Raw genomic sequence first — 13,740 nt, 5'->3', positions numbered from 1 at the left:
GTAAATAATATGAAATAAAGTTGTATGTATGTAAATTTCTTTTTTTTTTTTTATGCTTGTGTGTGTGGGGGTATTACCATAGAATTTAGAAATAAAATGGTATGCAGTAAATAATATGAAATAAAGTGGTATGTATGTAAATCCTCTTAGAATTTATTCTTATGTAAATATTTATTTATTTAATATTTTTATTTTGTTAGTTTCTTAATTATATCAAAATATATAGATTAAAAATGTATTATTTAAAAAATAATAATAGTAGTAGTATTTTATATAATTTAAATATGTAAATGTTATTTAAATAAATATATTTATTTAGATATTAGATACATACTTAGCATAAGAATTTTATAATATATATAAATTTTTTTACTATTGAGTCCAATTGTCATTTATTGTCAAGGGGATTTGTGCTACTTTGAAGAGCGAAGATTTTAATTCATGTGATAGTTAATTTTTTCTAATATGAAAATTTTAATTTTTTATCTCTAGAAATATAAAAATTTTGACTAATGTTGTCACAATTCGACCTGATATCACATAGGTCATATCATGCCTGATCGTGATAAGAACCATAAACTAACCTCAAGATTCAGTTGAAGAAGTACTGAGAAAAAACTAAGCTTCCAATTTAAACTCACTATAAAGCCACTATTCAAAATAAAATAAAGTGAAAGACTATATCTAAAAAAAATGATTTCTATTATATCGTTCAAAATACGTATATAGTCTAAGGTCTATCAACAATAATGCTTGGGAATAAAAAGAAAAAAAATGGCTAAGCCTGCAAGACTGAACTAGCTAAAATATACCTACAACATGAGTCAGAGGCTGCTATCAACTACTTAGCTCACTCATTACCTCTCTGACCTGAAAACAAAAGCAAAAGTAGAAGCAAGCTAACACAACATAGTAGGCTATCGCAGTCTAAATAAAAATCAACAGCTCAAACAAAAAGGACTGAAAATATTGTGTTGTAACAACAAACAAAAGTATTGTACGAAAAATTGAAATAAAACATATAATAATAGTGAATGCATTTAAGTAATTATTGAAATTATATAGAAAATGGTTGAATTATAAACAATTGCCTTATAATAAATATCAGAGCAGCCCTCAAGCTGAAATTTTCAGTATACACAAACAAACAACAAAATCCCTTCTTATTCCTCCCAATCCTCCTTCACACTGGTATCTAAATATATATATATATATATATATATCATAGTATAAATAGCATCTAACAATATACATTTCAATCCTCCTTCACACAGATATCTGAATATATAAGATAGTGCAAATAATACCTAATAGAATTTATAATGTGCCATTGGCACCATAATATGAATATATAGCATAGTAAACATGACACCTAATAGTTCTCATATCATGTATATAGCATCAAAGTATGGCTTTTAGTTACTAAAATATGCCTTATAGGCATCTAAACAGATCTTCCAAAATATCCCCCTTTTTCACACCAAATCTCCTTAATCTTCTTATTTCACCCAACTAAACACACTAAAACTCATAGTTGAATTCATTACATAAATTAAAAAGTAACTGATCATATTCAGAATTTTACTAGAGGTTTTAACGATAAACAACAAAAATATTACTGAACAAAAATCAAATTTTCAAAAATTAACTAAATCATCAGAGAATGTGTATAATAGTATTCTAAAGTTTTAATTGAATTAAAGTTATATTTTTATATGTCAAAATAAAAATTTGACTCGATAAAAATAGCTTCTTTTAAAATTACTCTGTGAAAAAACTCAAATAAATACTCAAAATTATTAGAACAATTGCACTGATAACATATCAAAAGTTACATGATAACTATCAAAAGTTACATGGATAAAAGTTATGAGAATCTGATAAAATTGCATTTATGTATAACTAAATTATAAATTCAATGAGAAAAATATTAAAAAAAATTGAATTATTGAAAACTATGATAAGCAAAATGTAACATACTTTGATTCGAGCAACTTTTAGAACTGGGCAGATGGCTAAAAATGACCTGAAGCAGCTAAATAAAGACTTTCTCTCTCTACAAAATCTCTCTCTACAAAATCTCTCTCTAAGTGTTACAACCAAAACATTCAAATGAGTTTGAATAGTGGATTTGAATATTTTTAATATTAAAAATTGCTCTAGCATCGGGGCATGTCGCAACGCTCTAAACAAGAATTATAACGCTACAACCACACTACGCGTCACGTTGAATTAAATGCACAAATTCCTTAGACTTCAGCACGGGAGCGCCAAAAAGATAACATCAGGTAGTTGTCCGGTAGAAGTCTAGGCCTCAGGTGGCGGTCCGGCGGAAGTCCGGGACTCAGGTGGTGGTCCGACGGAAGTCTAGACCTCAGGTGGTGATCCCGCAGAAGTCTGAGTCTCAGGTGGTGGTACGACGGATGTTCGGGCCTCAGGTGGTGATCCGGCAGAATTCTGTGCCTCAGGTGGTGGCCTGATATAAGTCAAACTAAGTCTAGACCTCAGGTGGTGATCCCGCAGAAGTCCGAGCCTCAGGTGGTAGTCCGGCAGAAGTTCGAGCCTCAGGTGGTCCGGCAAAATTCTGGGCATTACGTGGTTGTCCGGCATAAGTTAGGGTCTCCAGTGGTGGTCTGGCAAAACTCAGGCGGTGGTTGAGGAGGAGCGAGGATGAAAGAGCGATATCTGATCTATCTCTTGCTCTCTTGCTTGGAGCCTCCCATTCAAGAGGGATGAGGGGTCTATTTATAGATTTTCTAGAGTTACATGACCCGTAAATAGGTGATAGATTAAGGGCATATTGAGAGTGGCTTGGATGGACGGCCGATATTGAATCCCTTGATCATGGACCGTTTGATGGACGTTTGTATGCCTTAGTGATGTCGGAATTCAATGATCTTGGGCTCGTTGGATTCGTCTCGTCAAGCTGCTCAATTTGATTAGAAGAACATTATGTTTGAAAACCGGTTTGTAATCCAAATTGTGGTTTGAACCCTCCAACAGCGCTTCAAACCCTTGATTTGGATCCATTTGGGCTCGGATTGAGTCGATTTTGATGTCGTTGGGTTTGTATTTCCCAGACACTCAGTTTGACTATAAGTTTGCTAAAATCGGAGTTCAGATGGTTCCAATTTTAATTTTGAAAGTTTCCAACTTGATTTTCCTCGAGATTTGTGCCAATCAAGATAATTTTTTTAAGATGTATCAACGGGGTACCTGATATTTAGTTGATTCATACAGGTTTGAACAAAACTTTGAATCTGGAGGTCTCACAAATGTCGCTCTTGTATTTTATTTCATCAAATATGTCCAAAATAATAATTGGACATAAATACCTTTAAAGTATGGCAATCATGTATTTATGTTGAGTTATATTCCACTTGAAATATAGAATAACACCTTTCCTTACTCATCCATACACATTATGGTATTTTTTGCTCCCATTTTATTTTTTATTTATTTTTAATATTTCTTCTTACCATATGTTAAGAAGATCATGATGGTGACTAGAAAATGTTGATGAAGTAGTTGAGTTAGACTTCAATGCATATGAGTAAGTATTTTTAATGTTTGAATGCTATGGGTATATAATTAAAATAAATTATTATTATTTTATTGTTGCTACATGCTAAAAAATTTATAGAGCTAAAATATGTTTAATATTTTAGCTTTGAATAAGTATACAACACACACATATATGGAAGTTGTAAGATGCCAGTATTATTTATGCGAAAAATCCAAAAAGGTAAACCACAGGGCTCTGCCCAATTGCAACGATCCATATATAATTGTAGAAACAAAAATATTCTCTTAAGCATAATTAGAAGAGGCAATATTACACAATTAAGAATAATTCTTTGATAATCGTTGTAGGGATTACAAAAGGTGGGTGGTCGCATACGGATAATTGAAGTCATAGTGGTGTCGTTTGCTAATGGTGACATTGGCAATAATCGCCAGGAACTACACTGGAGTTTTTAAGCTCTTTTAGCGTATAATATCTCTCATATAAAAAAGGAGTCATACTTATAGTCTTTTTGTAAGAGGCATTTTTATAAATTTGGTCAAAATTTAAACACTCCGTCAAAACAATTCATATTGATTACCTTAATTATAAATAATTTATTTAATTTTTTAGTGCCTCAAAGAAGTCATAATTGAATGATCATGGGCTTGTGGGATTCTTCTTGCCGATACGCATGATTTGATTATATGCATTCAAGATTTGAAGATTATTTAGTCCTTTAATTAATATTCTAAAGTTCTTGATAATGTTTTAAGCGTTTAATTTGAGCACAATTAATTATATTCAGTTTGACTATGAGTTTGTTGAAATTACAATTCAAATAGTTCTAAATTTATTTCAAAAAAATTTTAATTCAAAGAACACCTCAAATTCAGGTCGGCAAGCCATTGTCAATGACAACACTAGCCTGCACTACTTAGCATAGGGCATGTCAGCTCTTTGGCGAATTATTACGTCCGATCACCGGACATCCGGACACCCAATCCAGACGCGCCACTTCACTCAAATACATTGGGTCCCGTTGTATTTTGGTGACGTGGCGCATCTTGATTGGTGTCCGGACGAATCCGGACTCTAGACGTAATAATTTGCCCAGCTCTTTAGTTGAGGTGCTTGTGGGGCCTCTTAGTTGAGGTGTCAAAAGGTGTCTTTTTTAATTTTTTTCTCTCACTTCTTTATTTTCTTAATTTTTTTATTTTGATTTTTTTATTTTTTATCTCTCTCCTTCTACGCCGAAGCTAGGAAATATGGAGTGAAATAATACATTAACATAAATTTTATTATCAATTTAAATTTTCTTATTATTACAATAGGGATCATCAATCCCAATGTTGATGACAAGTTGATTTGATGTGAGATTTAGATCCCTTTCAAATCATAGCCATCAAATGTGATGGAACCAATAAGGAATTTTTTTTGTCATTGGCATAGTGATTGTAAATAGGACTTGAGGAGGCAATTAGTTTCCTCCAACTATTGTCTTAATTTTTCTAATCATTTGTTGGTTGACCTACTATTACCTTTGTTGATTTTGCCCCAATGGGATTATTTCTTGTATGAGTAGCTCAATTTCCTCTTTCAATTATCAACATGCCTTACTAGTATGACTCTAAACATGATGGGAATGATAATATCATTCTTGATTTCTTGAATTTAGTTTTAAGGATGAAGACATAACATTATCCTCATCTTGTAAGGCCATTACAATATCAACTCAAAGTGTATTTAATGGCATATATTCCTTCAACTATTTGTATTCCCTCTTTGTTGAGGTGTCCTATATGATCTTTATTGTTGTTGAGCAAGATAGAGAGGAAAGAGATGAATTCTTGATTGTCCATATTTTCTTTGTTGACATTTTTGAGAAAATCTATCGTGAGCATTACTTTGTTTAATAGACAATTAATCATGCTAATTTCAACATGCATAGATAGTAATTTGTTCTTCTATTTTATGAAAAATATATGTATGAGTGTAATCAATATTTTGTATCAATGAGTAGAAAAGTCCAAGACGAAGACCTCGAAGAAAGACATCTTGTAACAATTCAAGATTCACTCCCAAATTTTGATGAGCTTCAGGAAAAAATATATTTGAAAGTACTCTTTTTATTATTTTTCTTTATTTTATCAGATCCTCAAAAAATGAGAGAAATAATCTTTGATGATTTTTAGTGGCGATAAATTGTTCCATAAAACGTCAAAGTAAGATGAACAAAGTTATCAATACTATTGTTGAATATCGAGTAGAACCAGGTGAAAAATTTATCCTTTAATGTAGTAGGAAATACTTGACAATAAAGTGTATCAAAAGCTTGGTAGGTATGTATGATGGTGCTAATAATCAGCTGACCCATCATACTAATCAACAGTGGGAAGCTTGAGCCCACTAGAATAAGATGTTGAAAAGTTTCATTTATTAAAAGTAAAGATTCTTGGAAACTTTATAGAGGATAAAGCTAATTCCTATCCCTCATAAAAAATTCTTCCTGAACAAGACATTATAATTCATCTCATTCAATGTCACAAGGAGGAGTATGCATAAGTCAAGACTAAGTCAAGTCTACTACGATTGGTGAAGGATTGTGCATTGATTGAGTGGCATGAGAATGATGAGTTGAACAAGCAATGCCAACTAGTTTTTTGTTAGTATGGTGGAGGAAGAATTTCAAAGAATTATTTTAAATTGTTCATCCATTTTCTTAGGTTTATTTTATGGTTGATAAGTTTCATTAGATTGTGGTAGCACTCTCTATTAACCAACATCTTCCAAAAATTGAAAGATGCAAGCTTGTTGCTCCTCCATCCTATGTATCTGATCATTCAGGGATGGGTCTGAAGGGCCTACTCTTAATTTATTATGATTTCAATTGTTGTAAAATATATTTTCAATTTGCTAAGTGTTGGAATGAGAAAATTCACCACGAATGGTTTTACTCTTATCAACCATTGTATTGTTAGGATATTGAGATATAATTTCTCATATATAATGCTAAATTGTTATGTGATAGAAAATTTCTAATAATAGTTATCTATTTAAAATCTTGATTTATATAAAGTTCCACATGCATATGTATAATTTGTAAGTGGCTGAAATTTTTTGTTAAAAACCTAAAGAGGGGAAAAATATACTTGGCCCAGTTTCAATAATCTACTATATAATATATATGCAAGAATCTACTTTCTACACAATTAAAGCAAACAAGATTATATAATATTTGATTCTCATAATTAGAATTATATAGGTTGAGTGTCCTTAGACAAATAGTTGAAGTCCAATGATGGAGTTGAATGTTAGTAGTCAGACAATAAGAATTAGATGATAAAATTCTTGTGATGATGGTGGTCGTTAGTGCTCATCCTTGAGGACCAAAACATAGTTCTTAATCAATTTCAACTCCTGAACCTCTCTCCAATGTAAGAAGAAGCTCTATTTATAGACTTTTTGTGTGACGCATTTTGATAAATTTATTAGGAATCCAAAATACTCTATTTAGTATCCCATTTTAATCCCATTTGGTCATAGATTATTTCTAATATTTTTCTTGTTTTAAAATGTTAGAATTGAAAGATAGTAGGCTCATTGAATTCATCTCATTGATGCGCTTGATTTTGATTAAAAGCACCCAAGATTTGAAGACTATTTTGTCATTCAACTAATGTTTTTAAGTTTTTTATTTTGTTTAAAGTGTTTATGTTTATATGAAGTCAGATCATATCACTTGTGATGTTGATGAGTTTGTCTTATCAATTCATTCAGTTCAATTACAAATATACTAATATCAGAGTTTGGATGGTTTTAAATTTAACTCCAAAAGTTTCCAACTTAATTATCACATTGAGATTCATGCCAATTAAGTGATTTCCTTAAAGACGTACTAGTGATGATAAAGAAAATTTTTATAAGGGATCACCACCCACTTTTACAAGTAGCATGCAATCTCATAAGCTATGTAGCATCCTTCCTACTCAAAAGTGATTAAAATTTCAAATGATCGTAGTTAAATTCTGATGTTAATAAGACATCCCTGCCATATGAAATCTAGATAGAACTACCAGACGAATTGGACAATGTCAATATATTTAGTAAATCTTGTAGTCGTAATATATATCCATTTTATGCCAACTTGGGATTCATATAGTGATGACTTCTTATAGGGGCTTCTTAAAGAGACTTTGCATGCTCACAAACCCTCTTAGGGCTCATTCATTAGGAGTCACTCTTAGAGTTTTTTTTTTTAACGGAAGATACCATGTTTACATTCAAGTCTTTTGAGTATCTTTTAAGAACATTTGGATTAGGTAGATACCTGGGTTGCATAACTACCCTCAAGGGAGTTTAGACTTTGAGACTTTTAATGAGGACCCTATTAAGAACTATGAATTCTTAAGGCCTCTCTCACTAGGAACTACTCTATGACTTCTAAACATAAAGTTGCTCTATTTACGTTCTTTGCCTCTTCGGATTACCATTGGGAATAATTATTGAGGTCTTATAGTGAGGATCCTATCTAACACTAGGTGATATATAAGGCTTTTCCTTTAGGACCCATTATAAGGATGTTTAATTATAAAGATAATATATCTACTTTCTTGCCTTAGTTAAGCTTGATCATTGGAAGCACTCCTTTAAAAATTTATTAAGAAATCTATCAAATATTATGTGCCCTCATAAACTTATTAGTGATCCCTCCAAGATCCTTTTATAAAATACTTTATTTAAGAGATGTTGGTGGCCAAACAAAGGGCATCAAAGCATTATTTTTTTTAGAAGGTCATGCTAGGACACACTTATAAAAGGCTAGACTAGTTTGGGTTCCATTAATTGGCAATAGTAGGAAGGCCACAAGGAGGCTACCATTACACAAAGCCAAGGTAAGTCTTTGTACCATATAAAGAAAACGTTAGGAAAAAAGTGATGCTTGTGGTAATGACAATGAAGAGTTAACTCTCTTCTTTATACAAAAAAAAGTAAGATATTGATTGATTAAATAGCTACAAACATCAATTGATTAGTAGAAATCAGAGTTATATAATGCCCTTGCTAGGTGTCAAATGTCCATCATCAATAAACATCATATGTCTATTATTTTCGATAAAATCTTCGTTTGGGACGGCTTTCTTACTAATTCTTAAAAAATTGTTTTAAGAAGCTGCAAAAAAGATTTCCCAAACAAAACCTGAGTCTAACATCATTAGAGAGAATATGATGCATTAGTCACAAAAAATCACCATTATTCCAAAAGGTGTAACTACAAGCAAACCCACAAAAAGTACCTAAACAGTTCAAAGTTATAAAAACTTGGATAAATTAGTCATAAATATTCTGCAGTGCAATCTTACAATCAGAAGGCACAAAGATCCCCAATTCCAACATAATCTATAACTACATTTTACAGTATTTTTTCCTTCGCTGAATCTAACACAGATTGCAAGTCTTTTACAAATGCTAGTATCCTAATCACCACACGAGCCTCAAGGTATACACAGCATGCTCTAGAGAACAAACAAGTTCCTGATAGAATCTAACTGGCTACAACAACAACAAGAAATCTGCTTCCCACTTTGAGCTTGAAAAAATAAAAAAATTACAGAACGATAGTGTCAGCTTCCCAACATATGCTCAAAGCCTGTAGGTTGAAGGGTAGAAACCAAGCTTCCACCTGAAATATTATGCAGCAGCTGCTGAAGCCAACGCCGGGTTGCCACGTCATCCTACAATGATCAGATTCATGATATCAGAAATTTGATTCAAAACCAAAACATTTTAAGGAAGCATATATAATTTGCAAACTTCTTCAGATTGTAATATAGGCTTCGTTTGGCTCGGCTTTCTCACTGTTTGATGAAGCAACTTTTTAGTACAAAAATTAAGGCCTAGTTTGTTTGGGCCATAATTTCTGTCTCCGGTTTGAATCGGCCAAAAAATTATTGTTTTGTTGTTTGTTAAGATGGCTTTTTCAAAATACCTCTCCCGAACCTCCGTATTTTTGCCGATCTGAGAAGAAAAAAATTTATTCGTTTCTCGTTCCGATACTTTCGTTTTTTTTTTAAAAAAGGACCCGAGGAACCAAACGAGCCTTAAAAATTTTTGTACTAAAAAACTGCTTTAAGAAGTAGTAAGAAAGCCGTCCCAAATGAAGCCATAGTACAAAAGTTGCAACGATGAAACATCAATACTGAAAGCAATTTACCGGGAAGCTCGGGCAATGGAATTACGAGGTCAGCTTAAATGAAGAGCCGGATGACGAATTGTAATCTATTTTGATATACTTCAACATTTCAAGAGCCACAGCCAAAGGAATAGGCGCACATCTTTTCTTTGTTTTAACAGTATGAGTTAAAGTTCACTTTATTACAAAATATAGGAGTGCAAGTTTCAAATCTTAATTCGTTTTGCCTAACTAGGAATTATGAAGATATTAAGGAAGAATGATCTTTATTAACAAATTTAAAATAGAAAATCTACTTAATGTGGCCTAAAAAGGACTAGAATTTTGAGGAGATAGAAAGCAACCTACTAGGGTTAAAATAATTAAAAATGTCAAAACATCATAATCAATACATTGCACTACTAGATCCCTAAAAACCCTCATCCATTCAAGGAAAAATTGACAAATCGACAGTTCCACGAGCATGTCCAGTTGGCATGGGTCATTTGGGTTGAACCGGTCTAGGATGAGTTATGCCTAACACAGTCACCTTCTATCGCATTGGGACTAGGCCCAATCAATTGACATAGAACATTATCACGCATATTCCTCCCTTTCACAAAAGCAGTTTGAGTAGAAGAGAGAAATTTTAAAACGATAATGACTAAATTGTTGGTTAGTAACCTAGTGACTCTTATTCAAAACTTTATACAATTTCAACGGCCTGAAATCACACCAAAATTTAGATCAATATAATTAGCATATGATGCTTGTTAGGATATAATATTAGAAAAATCAATGTATAAAGAGAGTACAATATTTAGAGAAGAAATGCATTGATTTTCCCCTGTGACGCACTGACACTCCTTCATAAGAGGGAATGCAATGTCAAACACGTGTCAGACATAGACACGCGCTCAACAAGAATGGGACATGTGTCGGACACGACAAATTTGAGTCGGATTAAAATAATATTTAAATAAAAACAGACAAGTGTGTCCTAATATTTGATAATTAAATTTATTTAAATTACAAAAATTTTACATTTTAATGATATTTTAATCAAATAAAGAGTGTTTAGGGACCATTCGAACTATCCATGAATACGTGCCAGACTGTCCGTATGCCTAAGGGTTTCAATTTACACCGCTCTCCCTCATCTTCTTCCCTTATCTTCATCATTTACGCGACCAGGCGAGCCAACCGAGTGGAGAGAGTGCACGATTGACGCCCGTAACCTCCTTGTTTTCTCTTCTTCGTAAGTTCTTCTTCTCTACGACTCTTCGTTATCTCTGTGACGAGGCCAGCCCAACTTAGCAGTATACTGCTCTATTTTAAGCTTGGCATGTTTGACTACAACCGTTTTCTCGCCATTCTCTTCACTCGTTTGGTTTCTCACTGGTTCATCTTCGCCATTTATTGCAATCACCGAGGGTATCGAAGGGTTCCGACTCTTGTGTTCGCTCTATCGAAGCCAACGGAGAGAGAGTGAGATGGATACGTTCAATTAGAGTATAGATTATCGACTTCTTTATTTCCGCAAGCAAGTGAGCAAATTACACCTTACCAATTTATTTGATTTTTTTTATTTTCATTTTTTCTTTTGAAAACATGCCATATTTATTGAGATTGTCGGCTTTATATGTATATCCATTCTCCACGTTTATTGTCTTCTTATGAAAGGTTGAGATCATGATATTCCTATTTGGGTACAATTTCAACTTGTGAATATCTTAATCTCCAAATCACATAAAAAATTATATATAATAGTTCTCTTTTTTGTATGCAAGTTTTACAAATATAATTTCAATTTAAGAGATCAATTGGTGCTAGACAAGTAATTATTACATTGATTTATTATTGTTTTCCATTTCTAATATGATAATATATCAATGTCAATACACTAATTAAAAATTGTAATACCGTGTCTGCATTGTACCCCATGTCCTATATTTTTTATGATGGTCGTGTCCCGTGTCCATGTCGTGTTTGTGTTCGCGCATCATAGATTTTCTCTTAATTATTATTATCTTTTTATTCTTCCAATTATATTTACCCTATATACCTATAATAAGCACCATTTTCAGTGAATACATTATCCAATTATCTCACCATAAAATGGTAACAAAACTAATTTGTTGCTTTAATATCCTTGCATCTCTCCTTAATTGTACCCACCACCAAGGAAAAAATCTCTCTGCTAGCCTTTGAACCCTCAAGTCACCAACTCTTTTATATTTACCTCTCTTCCATGCGCCCTCCTTACGCGCTCACAAGTTCCAATTCCACGTTGATAGTCAATTTTAGGTATCGTCTTTGTGTATCCTAAAGCTTGCTCGCAAGTCATGCTTCCACACTTGTGCCTTAGCCGCACATGTACTAAACCTCTCTTCCATGGACTCAAATTAAATATTTTGTTGAGGCTTATCTTTCACAGATCACCCCTTGGTTCTAGTTCTAAGTATCGCTTGGCCTTATTACTTTTTATCTCAAGCCCACATATTTAACAATCTAAACTTAAGTTTCCTAAATTTTTAAAAATTTACCGAAAGAGCGCTACAACGATGCTGCTCTAAACTCTCTAGTTTTCTAGAATTTGAGGGCGGCGAGTTAGAAAATTTACATACATATAAAATATCAAATTCCATCCACTTAAACTCTTACCACAACCCTCCCCCTCCATCTCCCTTTTTTTTTTTTTTTTTTTTTTTTTTTTTAAGAGAATGAAAGGGAGAGAAAGAAAGAGCAAAAGAGAGAGAAAGTGCGCTTCGGGGCAGTTTCACTTGTTGTTTCAGTTGAGAAAAGTGTTATGATTGTGGAAGGTAATCTTAATCTACCTTTGTTTTCAATAATTTTATGTTTTGTCTATTTTCCTTTCTCCTAAAATTAATAAAAACTCAATATCTCTTATTTTAATGATTTTCTACTATGTAATTTTTTATATGTAATAAATATCATTATCCTGAGCATTGTGACTGGTTAAAATATTGAAATTTCATCGAGTGATTTTATTTATATGTCATTTCAATTGAAATGAGTAGTATAATGTCAAGATAAAATGATCAGGAGTCAATATGTTACTTTTGAACAAGAAATAAATGATATGCATACATTTATTATTCATTTAGTCAAATATGCATTTTAGGCATACTACAAACATATTGATAAATATAATGATTGTTGCATTGGGTGTATATAACTTTTGCCATTATGCTTTATATGATATGAAATGTGTGTAAAAACAAGAATGTCTAGCTTGAAATGATTGACTGATTCAAATTAGTTGGAGACATGTTACCATACACAAGAGGGCAGGATGACGATTTCTTTTATATAAGATTTATCGTGTACTCCTCAATGATATGAAAAATGAGGAATAAGTAGACTGATTGATATGATATGACATGTCGATGGGCAGGAGCCAAGAAATGACAATTTCTTACATAAAAGTCACCTAACTTGAGATTTATCATATGAGACTGATTTCTGAAAACATTACTGATATGATTGAGACTAATTCCTGTGGGGTTATCCTAAAGGAGTGTATAAAAGAAAAATATAAGTAGCCAGGTATTCGATCTTACTTGCATATGCATATGATATGAGTATACAAAATGAATTGCATAATTGACATGATATAATATGACATGCACATGATACAAGACATGATTGATACAAACACATGATACAATTGATAAAATTGATATAAATACATCTAAACATATGAATCACATGATATATATTGCATTTATACATGATATGATACTTGATATACACATGGTTTAAAATTGCGCAATATGAGGCTCGCCTTGAGGACCGTCTTTGTGCAATTCCAGTAAAAAACGCCTCGATGCTTAAGCCTCAAGTTTTTTTATGAGGCTTGCACCTCAACTTGATTGAGGCCCGCCTCGCCTCACGCTATATATATTAAAACTTACATAAATCTAGAAGTAAATGCCCGACATTGGACTCTATAGGAAAGGAGGCAGGGGAGAGAGCAGTTCACCATAATGATGATTCAAATGAAGAACCCCTTAGTGATGACAGTGTTGATGACTTTAGT

The 13,740-nt window shown here is 32.6% G+C and overlaps 1 protein-coding gene across 1 annotated transcript in view; it reads right to left on the bottom strand.

The window, feature by feature from the left end:
* Positions 1-8,808: 8,808 nt before the first annotated feature.
* Positions 8,809-13,740, bottom strand: part of LOC110109974 (CCR4-NOT transcription complex subunit 9) — a 40,041-nt gene continuing 35,109 nt past the window's right edge. Inside the window, exon 9 of the mRNA XM_020841232.2 lies at positions 8,809-9,240. Coding sequence (XP_020696891.1) covers positions 9,130-9,240 — 111 coding nt within the window. The 3' untranslated portion in view covers positions 8,809-9,129. The remainder of the gene's footprint in view (positions 9,241-13,740) is intronic.

This window comes from Dendrobium catenatum, unplaced genomic scaffold (assembly GCF_001605985.2).
Source record: "Dendrobium catenatum unplaced genomic scaffold, ASM160598v2 fragScaff_scaffold_1220, whole genome shotgun sequence".
Classification (NCBI taxonomy): domain Eukaryota; kingdom Viridiplantae; phylum Streptophyta; class Magnoliopsida; order Asparagales; family Orchidaceae; genus Dendrobium; species Dendrobium catenatum.
The sequence above is the reverse complement of the archived record's forward strand: the minus strand, read 5'-3'. Positions and strand labels throughout refer to the sequence as shown.